This window comes from Bactrocera neohumeralis, chromosome 4 (genome assembly GCF_024586455.1).
Source record: "Bactrocera neohumeralis isolate Rockhampton chromosome 4, APGP_CSIRO_Bneo_wtdbg2-racon-allhic-juicebox.fasta_v2, whole genome shotgun sequence".
Taxonomy (NCBI): domain Eukaryota; kingdom Metazoa; phylum Arthropoda; class Insecta; order Diptera; family Tephritidae; genus Bactrocera; species Bactrocera neohumeralis.
In genome coordinates, this window is record NC_065921.1 from 34,018,366 (window position 1) to 34,030,778 (window position 12,413).

Here is a 12,413-nt window from a genome sequence, read left to right on the forward strand (position 1 = left end):
ATTCTCCGGTATATTTTCACATAAAACGTTCTCTCATAAGCAGAATGCTTCCTTTATAACCCAGATGTTGCAATATCAAGAAATTACTTTCAAGTTGCAATATGCTCATATTTTTCTACTACCTCAATCTCACTCTGTCGTAGGACAAGTTGACGATCAAGTTAAAACAGCTGATGCCTAGTTTTGGAAACAAATGTCATGCAATTTTCGGAAATATGAATATTTCGTTATATTCATGTATTGATATCAAAATATATGTAAGTATATCATGTATGTAATTTCATCCAACATTTTCAAAAATTTTTGAGGTTTGCGTCATAACGGCATCTTAAAACTAGTATTGTTATATAAAGTTGTATCAAGTTGCTTGCAGCCTACGTCACCGGTGTTAATTTAAATCAATTTTGATAAGTAGTTTGTGTGATCAACATGACAGCAAGTTTTTGATCGTGTAACTGCAGCGTAAACAAATAAAAAAAACTCCAATTTTGCTAGACCTATGATATGAACTTCACGACGAACATGATGCAGATGATTGAATGGCTGTACTAACAGTCCTAACTTCAAAATGTTTCCGTTTTCATCACTTAAAGTATATTCCTACACCACGACAATGGATAAGGATTCGTATTTGGACAAGGGCTGCTTACTCAGCAACGTTTCTAAAAACACTTATGTGCTGAACACATAGAGAGCGACGTTCTTAATGATACAGTTAGGTACTCATGGAGCTGTCAAATTAAATGTCTGACGCAAAGCGAAGCGAAATTTCTTTGTGAACCTGACATCTTGATATATGCTTTTACTCATATTTATACAACTGAAATAAAAGCATTCATCGAACTTTTCTATCAAAGGCTATGTTTGAAGCAAAGCGAAGCAAGAGCAGAACATAAAAACACCTCTAATTTCAAAGACTTGATTACCCTGTACAAACTTGAAAATCAGCTGGTTTTAATGATTAACATTGCAGTTGGAAGATTATTATATTGTAAACAATTTCATTTCCAATTCAAGCATAGACTTTAATTATATTGGATTGAATATTAATAATGACAAAAGTTGAAAATGGAGGAAAGCCCGATGTTAAGTCTGGAAAATCCGAAAAGGAGCGTACCAATAAACGTGCTCATAAAAAAGAAAAGCAAAAGCCGCAAACGAAGGTAAGTTTGTTAGTGCCTTAGATTATATTATTGTATATATATATATTTGGTATATATGTATATGGGACTTTACTAATATCATAGATCGTTATTCGACATTTGCCACCTACTATGACTGAGGAAGAGTTTCTGAAACAAATAGATCCACTGCCACCACATGATTTTTACTATTTCGCTGCACCCGATTGGTCTTTGGGATATGACGCTACCTGCCGGGCCTATATAACAATGAAGAACTATGACGATGTGTTTTTGTTTAGAGATCGATTTGATGGATACGTTTTTGTAGATTCCAAAGGTGCTGAGTATCCAGCTATCGTTGAGTTTGCACCATTCCAAGGACTCGTTAAAAATAAATCACGTAGAGTTGACAGTAAAGTGAACACCATTGAGCAAGAGTCGCATTATCAACAGTTCCTAACAAAGTTAGAAGAAGACCGAGAAGCTGCAAAAGGTGGTGAAAGCAAATTAGAATTTAGTTTGGATCGCAAAAAAGAAGAGAAAATCACTTCAACACCATTACTTCAGTATCTAGCCAATAAAAAAGAAAAGCGACGTGAAGAGGCCAAACGGCGACAAGAGGAGAAGCGTCGCCAGCGCGATGACGACAAAGAAAAAAGAAAACAGGCACAATCTCAACAACAAGTAACAAAAATTATATCAAATAACGAAGGAGGCGGCGGCAAAGGTGGAAATAAGTTGGCCAGTGGCAAGGAAAATATTGTCGGTGAAAAGAACAACCAGCAACAACCGCATGAAGAGGGTAAAAGCTCACGTTCCCAGAGACGAGCTGAGCGCAATCAAAGAAGGCGAGAGGAATTTGAACGTAAACGACAAGAACGGGATCAAAGAGATAAAGGCGGCGAAGGCAAATCAAATCAAACTAATAATGTCGAATCTAATTTGGCCAACGATAAAAAAAGTCGAGAACAGCCACAACGTGAAAATAAATCAGATGATGGGAAGCAAGCACAACGTAAAGAAGGTGGAAAACGTTACAGTGAACGTCGAGAACGAGATAGAAATCGCAACCGCAAAGATAAAGAAAAAGAGAAGGCCAAGGATTCCTCAGTTGGCGATGAAGTGCTTAAAACCGAAAGTACAGCGTCAGAAGCTATAAGAGCTGCAGCCGCTGCCGCAGTTGCTGGCGGAGAAGCTATTGTTAGCGAGTCTGTTATGAATTTTATACGTAGTGTAGCAACCGCCAAGGAGTTTGTCCCCAAACATAAACAACAAGAAATGAAAGATAAGCAGAGAAAATTGTCTGACGAAAAATTATCCGAAAAAGATGACGAAAAGGAAGCTGAAACGAAACCGACAATGGAAGGTCTGAAGAAATTTGATTCGAATGTAGAACTTGATACTCGTACGCCAAAACAAAGGGCTGCTGATGAACAGCGCCGTATTAGAAATAAGGTACTTGCACTATAGTCTTTAATGTACAAGATTTATTTTATGTATATATTTGCATTTCAAAAAGGATCGTCCTTCGATTGCCATCTATCAACCGAAAGCACGTTTACGTATTTCGGAAGAGCGTGATCCCAGTACATCTCAACCTCTAAGTAGTGGGAAGAGCGACACTCGTAGCAATCCTACATCTGATTGTGAAAGCGTAAAAAAAGAGGAAACGAGAACTAAAAAGGTGTCTCGTTATTCAGAGCGACGGGCAGAAAGGCGTAACAATAAGGACAAACAAAAAACTTCGCCTGATCCCATTGAATCCGATCAAAAGGATGAAATGGAACTGTCCAAATCAATTGCAGCTGAAAATGAGGTTATTGAATCCCAAGATGCAGCAAAATGCACTGAGGAATAAAAATTGTTTAAGTTTTTATCGGAATTTATAAAAAACCTCTAAATTAAAGTTTGATTTTTTTACATGTGATTTTAACTTTTAATTTTCAATATTGGCGATATCTTTCACAAATTACATTGAAATTTACACTTTTCTGTATTGTTTTATTTTGATTAATGGTTTTAATTTCAATTTCGTTTACCGGGATTTCCATCACTCAAATAGTGCCAAGTTAGCCGGCTACTAAAGTACTACGGTTTACAATCATTTGAGTATGAGTAATATACATATGTATTTATTATTCGTAATATATTAAACATTTTATCTGAAGAAACATAACTAGATATTATTGGATTTATGAATCTGTAATAAATAATTATCTTATTCGTGCTAATACTTCTATTTAACAAATGATATGCATTCTAAAGATGCGTTTTCGCATTATCACCGTGTAGTGAGAAAGAAGTTAAAGAAATTGGCAAGGGCTAAGTTCGGGCGTAACAGAACATTTCATACTCTCGTAATGTGCAAAGCTCTAAGAGGGGGAATAATTTTCTCAATTTCATTCTCGACTAATGAAAATCATTTGACGATCGATATCGCACATTTTCTCATTTAACTATAGCATAGCCAATATTATACTATACTTTGTTTATTTTGCAACGATATCGTACATACACTGACCGATACCGTATGTAAGGTATGTAACATATGTACATGAGGGCTTAAGAATACTTTGCCCCGACTTTATACCGTTTTGGATTTAGGAGACATCAATACCAGAATTAGAGGCTCTGAATTTCATTAAAACATCTCAGAGATTGATGAATATATATAGTATATGGTTCCTAGGGGAGGTATTGCTCAGATTTCATCCATGTTAGTCAAGAAGATACTCTATTATTAAAAAGACATAATTCGAAAAGTGGCATCGATAGAAACATAACTTGCTGTGCTATATTAATAGAAATAATAATAATAAATTGAAGTTATTGTGCTAAAGTAAGATAAAAGTGTACAACAAAATGGAATCATCTACGAACAAAATCCCCAACATAAGTACATATACATACATATATAAATCCATATCTATCCCGATTAGTTATACATAAATATGAATAAACAACCGTTAGGTGAACAAAATTATAAAAAAATTATATATAAAAAGCATACTGAAGCTTCAATAAAGATAAATGTAAATTGGTAAACATATACATATGTACATATGTATGTACATACATAAATTCTTTTGTAACGCAAATGTACCAAGCAAAATAACATTGACAAGCAAAACGCCGTTAATGGCAAATTTATACATTGGGATTAAAAAGTGTGAATGGCCCACGCCTAATAGGTTTATCCCCCAAACCATCAAGCTATTGTCACCCCAATTTGCACAGAACAATTCCTTTTGACACCTCTTACGATAGTGTGAAAACCGGTGAAATCGGATGATAACCCCGCATACTCTCAAATATCGGTTTTGTTAAAATTTACTAAAAGTGCGACAAGTCAATGGCTAAATGCGTCAGAGACATTCAATTTTACATCCAGGATGGTACAAGAGGACTTTATAGCAGCCGGTGTCAAAATTAGACGATGACAGCGGACCTATTCGACCAGTTGCAATCAAATTCGGTGATAACAGTACCCTCAAATTCCTATGTTACAGTACAAAAATATTACAAGTCTGCCTACTTCCCATATAAAACAACTTTAAATCCATTTGATTCTGGGGATGTTCGAGCAAGCAAATAACTGCAGCAATATTGCGACAGTGTTGCTTTTCTGCAAATACTCAGCTGATACTTATATTGCAACATTTTTGCGTCGAATATGATGCCTTGCGATACTGTCGCAGTGATTGAGACTCGAACATCCCCTCTTTCTCATTCAGCATATATATCAAATTTGATACTTGGAGTTCCTTATAATAGTATGTCTGTATGGCGAAAATGAGTTGAATCGGGTCAATTCTCCAATATGAGCAATGTCAAAAATTAATACAACAAGACCAGACCTTTCTCTGCCCCTTATTTACCCTGTAAAGTAATTCCCGACTTTCGAGCTGACTTTAAATCGTTTAGGTTGTTCAAAATGACTGATTTTTGAATAAAATGCAAAATTTTTCTTAAAAGTTATATAATTATATTAATGGTTTAGCGCTGAATATGAATGGAGTGAAACCATTGGTTTTCGGACAATGCGAAAGAACAGCTGTTACGATGAGGAGTGCCGTGTCGCAGCGGAGAGAAAACAGATTGTCTACCTCGCAACTTTACGATCGACCACAACACGTGCGGGATGGGAGAGTTGAAGAGGGAAGCGAGACGCATTTGCAGACAGAAAAAGAGAGGGCCGAATTGAGTGAGTACGAAAAATTTGACAAGTGGGGCGACAGGGGTGATGCTCGAAATTTGTACGAAAAGATGCGCCGACTAACAGAAGGTTATCTAGTGACTGAGGTCCAGGGCATACTAAAATTATGGAACACTTCTCTAGCCTGCTGAATGGCAGAAAAAGCATAACGACAGGAGAAGGCGAACCCGATTCCCCAATCGATGACGATGGAGCAGACGTTCCATTGCCCGACCATGAAGAAGTTCGAATAGCAATTGCCCGTCTGAAGAACAACAAAGCGGCAGCGAAGAGCTGATAAGGAGCATGCAACAACTTCTTTGTAGAATATAGTCGGACGAAAGCATGTCCGACAATTGGGATTTAAGTGTGCTCTGCCCAATCCACAAAAAAGGATACCCTAAAATCTGCGCCAACTACTGTGGGATAAGTCTCCTAAACATCGCGTATAAGGTTCTATCGACAAATCGACCTGGAAAATCAACAACCGACCGGATATTCACCATGCGAAAAATCTTGGAAAAAGACCCTTGAGAAGAGAATCGACTCACAGCACCTCTTCGTCTGCTGCTTTTGACAGCACGGAAAGGAGCTGCCTTTATGCCGCGATGTCTGAATTTGGTATCCCCGCAAAACTAATACGGCTGTGTAAGATGACGTTGAGCAACACCAAAAGCTCCGTCGGCATCGCGAAGGACCTCTCCGAGCCGTTCGATACCAAACGAGGTTTCGACAAGGCGATTCCCTTTCGTGCGACTTCTTCAATCTGCCCTTGGAGAAAATAATTCGAGCTGCAGAACTTAATCGAGCAGGTACAATCTTCTATAAGGGTGTATAGCTGCTGGCGTATACCGATGATATTAATATCATTGGCCTCAAGTTCTGCTTTCTCCAGACTGGATAAGGTAGCAAAGAAAAAATCTGAAAGTATTCGACTCAATACCCGCCGGGGTAAGCAGATGAAGAGGAAAGAAGAAACGACTAGCGCGCTGTTGTTAACTCGGCTATAATCGCGTAAGCGGTGTCTACGCCAGTAAAGAAGAAGAAGAATCTCCCATTGCCTTCATTATACAAAGCTAAAACTCTGTGAATTAATATTTGAATTAAGATTTTCTAATCCCAAATACGACATTAAAAAGAATTTAATCTTACATACCCAATTAAAAAATTAGAAAAAATTTAATCACACAAACCGAATAAAAAATGAAAAATTTTAGGTTTAATCCAAACCATTTAATTAATAATTAAAAAAATGGAAATTGTTTCTGAATTAACATTTTTTCTCGTCGGCGTCATTTTATCAAGAAAATTTTCAATTTTAAATTAAGATGTTTGGGATTAAAACAAACTTTAATTTGTTGTATTAAATCAAATGCGGGTTGCCTTCGTTTATCGTACAAGTTTTGATGGTAACTAGAATTTATCAGCCATCGAACATAACATCTCCCTGCTTTTCTGTTTAATTGTTTGTTTTCTCTTTAGGAGCTTTTTTCAAGGAAGAATGGTGATAGTTTTAAGGTGGGTCAAAGACATAGCGTCGACATAGAAACAGAAATATTTTTAGTGAATTTTGTATACGAATTCAATTACCACAAGTCAATTTGTACATACATACATACATTCGGGCATCATTTCTATTGTGTGTAATTGTATGCACACAACTCTATTGTTGATGGAAACAATGGTTTTTACTAGGACGACGTTTCCGAAATCGAAACGCATCGTATTTTGTGGGCAGTGAGCAGATTTCAGATTCTTCACTTTCTCTTTACATATTTCACTCATTGATGATTACCTCTGATCGTCTTCAATATATCAATATTAATTCATTCGATTTTTACAACTTTTCCCTTTGAGAAATCTACTCATTCATTGAACTAGAAAACATACCCTTATACTATAACTACTCATATATTGTATGTATGTATACAGGTTCTTGCAAAGTCATCTGCCATTTAATTTATTTTGCGTAACAGGCTCACTATTTTTAGATGTCACTCTTGACAGCCAATTTTAATGACAAGTTTTTGTTGAGTTCAACTACTCACAGACTTGCAAACATATACTAACATACACATACATACTATTCACTTTTACGTTCTAGTCGAATGAATGATCCAATAATATTAAAATTTGTGTGGCCACTAGAAAAAGTTAATACCTTGTAATTTTTTTATGCTTTTTCGTGCAGTTAATGACAGTTACTATTCGAAATGTAATACAGTTATAGGAGTAGAAGGAACAATTGGCACAACAAAAAATTCAGTTTTATGAAAATGTTAATATAAGTATTTAAACTTTTTATTTGTATGTGTATGTACATATGTATGTATGCATGAGTTCATATATTTGATAATTTTCGTATTGAGCAAGTTGTTTAAAATCGAATAGTGATGTTTGAGAGAATATTTTACATATAAAATATGTTTCTTAAGTCAATATGAGTTATGAGATAGCTAAGGTAAAAATTAATAAAGCAAATTGGAAGCCTGAAAATCGGCTGCGCAAAGTTGTGATCCTGCATAAGTTTTATTCAGTCACAAGCCGTGTCGACTTAAAATTTAAATGTTATTACTGCTTTGTAAGACAAAAATATGTTTTGTGATACACATGAAGGGTATTTAACTATACGGTCTGAAAGAAGATCAGCAATAAACTGAAGTGCTTTTAAATGAAAATTTTTTGAAAAGTTTTTTTGGTATACCTTCCTCTGTCTCTGCAAATCACAGGTACGTTGACGTGGTGCAGGGGCTTAAGTCAGAAGGTATTTTCGGTCCCCCCTCAACCTGCATAGGGTGCCGCATGGCACTCCTCAAGTTGATTACTTAAGGCCGCCTGAGTGTGATAACCAAGAACTGGCACCTCCTAATTCAGGGCGCTATGCGACTCGCGCCAATTGGATGATTTGCAGCCAGGAGGTAAAGTCGGCTGTATTCGCACGGAGCACCGGACCGCCGCAGCGCTCTTCAGGCGACATCCGCTGAGGCCGGAAATGTTAGTGCAATCCCCACAACAACTCCTCCTGCCAGGCTCTGCTGCAAAGGAATTGTACCGGAGGTGGGCGCAATAAGAAGAGAGGAGGGAGACAGATTGTCACCTCAATCAGTAGCTAGTTGTCTTGCCAGCCCAGACTATCTGAGTTGGGTTGGTGTGAGTGGCGCCAGCCTAAACTGGTATCGCAAAAGCTATCCCGAAACAGGGTGAGAGGTAGCAATTCCAATGCAGCCTCAGAGAGACCGAAGGGTGTAAAAACCGTGTCCGTTGCAAAACGGGGTAGCAGGATTCAGAAGCGACGTCCAGTTAACGCGGTCCCGAAAGAAAGGCGAGGCAGCAAAAAGGCAGCGCAACTGATAACGCAAGTAGGACAAACATAGAAGCGCAAGAGCGAACAGATAACGCTACTGTTGTGACTGTTGTGGAGGGTCAGCGCAAGTATTCAAATGCTCTAAAAGGTATACGATTGGCTGTGGTACCTCTCAACTATCCGCCGTCTATTCAACAAGGCCAAGCGAATTGGGAACCGGGAGAAATACAAAGTCACACCACTCTAGCTAAACATACAATTCTTCAAATGAGAGCAGAAGGATGTGACCGAGGGAAGGTAATCTAGTAAATGAAGGTCTAATGTGATGAAACACCAACGGCTCTTCTCACGAGGGATAACATTACCAAAATGGTAAACTTCAGAGGGAAGTTTAAAGTTACTATCGGCAGTAAGATTTAATAGACTAATTTCACGCCTCATCTACTGCTAAGGGACATTATGGTCGGTTCCCATACCATAAAGGAACTGCTCCGCAAAGAGAACTGTTTGCTTCATTGAAATCACTTCAAAATTTTTGGAATATATCGAGAAACAATTACTCTGTTATCTCACCCAAAACTTGTTTTCGCAACATTTGTCTTGGAAAAGTAAAATTTTTATCTTATCATCCGATTTATATTTTTCTCTAAAATAAGTAATTATATAATTAAGCAAGCAGAGAAGAGCAAATTCGAGTGTAACCAAACAAATCATACTATTGCTACTTCCAAAGATCACGAGTTTATTTTAAAATAGTTGCATAAGTCAACAGTCATTAAATTGTGGAACTCCTATATTAGGTACATGTATGGCAGAAAGAGATAGTATTGATCCGATTTTATTAAGGTATCTCACTAATACGAGTATATGCGGTTAAAGTCAGCAACTAGGGCAAGTTTTCATTCGATTTTATACATTTTATGCACAAAAATATATCTAAGGTGTGTTCCAAATTAAACAGGACTTAAAAAAAACAGAACAAATAGTTTTTTCGGCAAAATCAATTTATTTTATTCAAAATAGTCTTCTTCTGCTTCCATACAGCTTTTTGCACGGCCAAAAGTATGTTGAACGAGTGTTTTAGCTCGTTGGCCGTTATGGCCGCCAGTATGCCGGTGCAAGCCTTTTGAATGCCCTTTTCGTCCGCATAACGCTTTCCTTTTATGGGCAAATGCATTTTTCCGAAAAGGAAGAAGTGGCACGGTGCCATATCGGGCGAATACGGGGAGTGGTTAATGGTTAGATGTGATTTTTGGTCAAATAATCATCCTTCGAATGTTGGATTCTGAGCAATTTTTGGGCGTCGGTCAATTTGTGAGGAACAAACCGTGCACACACCTTTCGTAAGCCCAAATGTTCGATCAAAATGCGATAAATCGATGTTTTGGAGATGTTCAATTCCATTTCCATGAATTCGTGCACTCTGCTACGGGATAGGCAATCATCGCCACAAACTTGTTTCATCAATTGAAACGTTTCGGCAAAAGTTTTACCAATTTTAAAACAAAATTTAATGTTGACTCTTTGTTTGAAGCTCATTTTCGCACCGATAACACAAGTTTAAGTGTCAGCTTAAAACGCAATAACTTCACTTTCAATATATAAAATGTCATGAAATTCTCACGGGACAAGCGATAAAAATAGCAGATTCAATCGCAAAAAGAACTGGGGCCTTGAAGATTTTTGTTCCGATTTGGATAGTTTTTGGCCATAAGCTAACACACTTCAAAAGCATTATTTCTGCAAAGTGAATTGTAATGTAGCTTTAGTGGTTTAGGAGATATCTCTATTAAATACTTTATAGGACGGGGCTAGGCCCGCTTTTTAAAAAATTTTAGTTCACAGGTACACCTTGCTAATTGCTTGCGATCCCCTGTGAAAATTACAGTTCTGTAACTTAATTTAGAGCTGAGTTACGACACTTTATAGGTTTTCGATTAGGTCCGTTACGCCCATCTATGAATTCGTTCTCAATTTTTTGCCAAGGAACACGTGCACCAAGTTTCTCAACTTTGACTCAATTTACAGCTTGCACAGATAGACGGATCGATCTGAAAAATTTCTTCGGAGATTGCACCAATCCTAAGCCATTGCTTAAATCCATCTCGTTAAATGAAAAAGCTTTTCATTCAGGCACTTTATTCCGATAGTTCAGTTTGTATGACAGCTATATGATATTGTGGTCCGATATAGGCCGTTCCGGCAAATGAGTGGAGTCTTGGTGAGAAAAGAACAGGCGTAAATAAGCAGATAGATTTCTCAAAAATTAAGAACTAGTTCCTATATATGTACTATATAGACGGAAGGATAGACAGACGGACGTGATTAAATCGATTAGCTCCGCACGCTGATCGTTTATTTAAAGACGTTTCTTACGTTTCTTTTTGGGTGTTACAAACTTCGTGAAAAACTTAAATTGTCCCGTTAAGCGTATAATTATTTCGAAATTCACAATTAACGACTAACTCTTTTAAAAATATTAACAGCATTCCTACATACACTGAAGTGCTGAACACATAGAGCGCGACACGACATGGCAGCACGACAGTGAACTGTAAATGGCGTCGTGAATTCTTCTACATGAACATTTGTAAGAAGGCAGCGACATAACAATGGCCGGCATGTACACAATTTCGTTGTGGTCATACTAATACCTTTCACTTCAATAAAATTTTAATATTTTGTTCAAAGTGAAATTTTTTTGTGCAAAAAATAAGTAAATAGGCAAATTTATTTGTTTTAAATTATAAATTGTTATTACAAATGATATAACAGAGCTATTTTATGCTTTTATTTGTAAAGGGTTGTTAGAGCTTTGAATAATTTTACATTCTCTCTGTCAACTTTACTGTCATCCTACTGTCGTTGGCAAATATAAGAATATTTTGAAGTTAGCGAGAGCGACAACTGTCGGCCTGCAGTCGTGTAGTCGTGCAGCTGTCTAAATAACTGTGTCCATTAGAACGTGTGTATTTTAATATTTGACAGATGTCGCTTGCCGACTGTCGCGCTCTATGTGTTCAGCACTTGAATTGCAAATCAGAAGACGAATATGTGTAACTACATCCTCCCCTGGGGTAACCTTCAACTTCACGTGTTTACATAAACATAATTAAGATTAAGAAGTAGATGTAAGAAATCAAAAGAGCAAAAAAAATAAGTATCTTAGTAGAAGTATGTTTGGAAGTACTATACCAAGTCATATCTCATTTAAGGAATAGCGCATTAAAGATAAACTGTTAGATTTCAAATACAGAATAGCAAAGAGATAAGTAAACATAGCGTTTAATGTAGCATAAACTCAAAATATATTATAAAATATATTTTATTAATTGATAATGTTCTATATCGGACCTTCTTTCATACCCATAACAACCACTTTATACCAACATCGATATATTGAATGAAACATGAACAATAATTACACTTCTGAAATAATGGGAGAGTCAGTAGAAATAAAAATCATCAATCGGCAATGAGTTGTTGCTGAATACAACCCGAACGTCGAGAGCAAAGATGAAGACGTTTCCACCGTCTGGCTATACTGAAATTTTATTGCCAAACTATTGGCGCTTTGCCGTTAAAAGCCGATCAGGTGGCGCCTAAAAAGCCGCCTGTGTAAAATGTTCAAAATAAACAAATACCGGCAGACTGCCAAATGAAACAGCGACGAGAGGTTGTTTGGCAAGGGGGAATCTTCAAACTGACGTGTGGAGCAGGAGCGAAGGCCAATGTTCTCACAAAAGCTCTAAATGGGAAGCTTTTCAATAAATAGAGAGGTTGTTAGTTC

At 37.1% G+C, this 12,413-nt stretch overlaps 1 protein-coding gene and 1 long non-coding RNA gene across 2 annotated transcripts in view; one reads left to right on the forward strand and one right to left on the reverse strand.

Annotated features, from left to right (window-relative positions):
• LOC126756058 (uncharacterized) overlaps positions 1 to 12,413 on the reverse strand; it is a 147,567-nt gene that overhangs the window by 126,833 nt on the left and 8,321 nt on the right. The gene's annotated exons all lie outside the window — the stretch shown is intronic.
• LOC126756045 (regulator of nonsense transcripts 3B) lies at positions 951 to 3,114 on the forward strand. Its single transcript, XM_050468855.1, has 3 exons — positions 951 to 1,163; positions 1,248 to 2,579; positions 2,644 to 3,114. The coding sequence occupies exons 1-3, from the start codon at positions 1,053 to 1,055 to the stop codon at positions 2,980 to 2,982; spliced, it is 1,782 nt and encodes a 593-aa protein (XP_050324812.1). The 5' UTR covers positions 951 to 1,052; the 3' UTR covers positions 2,983 to 3,114.

Bases quoted from the DNA above. Each gene is read 5' to 3' on its own strand.
- LOC126756045 (XM_050468855.1), top strand. From the start codon at position 1,053: ATGACAAAAGTTGAAAATGGAGGAAAGCCCGATGTTAAGTCTGGAAAA. The intron at 1,164-1,247 runs GTAAGTTTGTTA...CTAATATCATAG, and splicing joins AGCAAAAGCCGCAAACGAAG to ATCGTTATTCGACATTTGCC. The intron at 2,580-2,643 runs GTACTTGCACTA...CATTTCAAAAAG, and splicing joins AGCGCCGTATTAGAAATAAG to GATCGTCCTTCGATTGCCAT.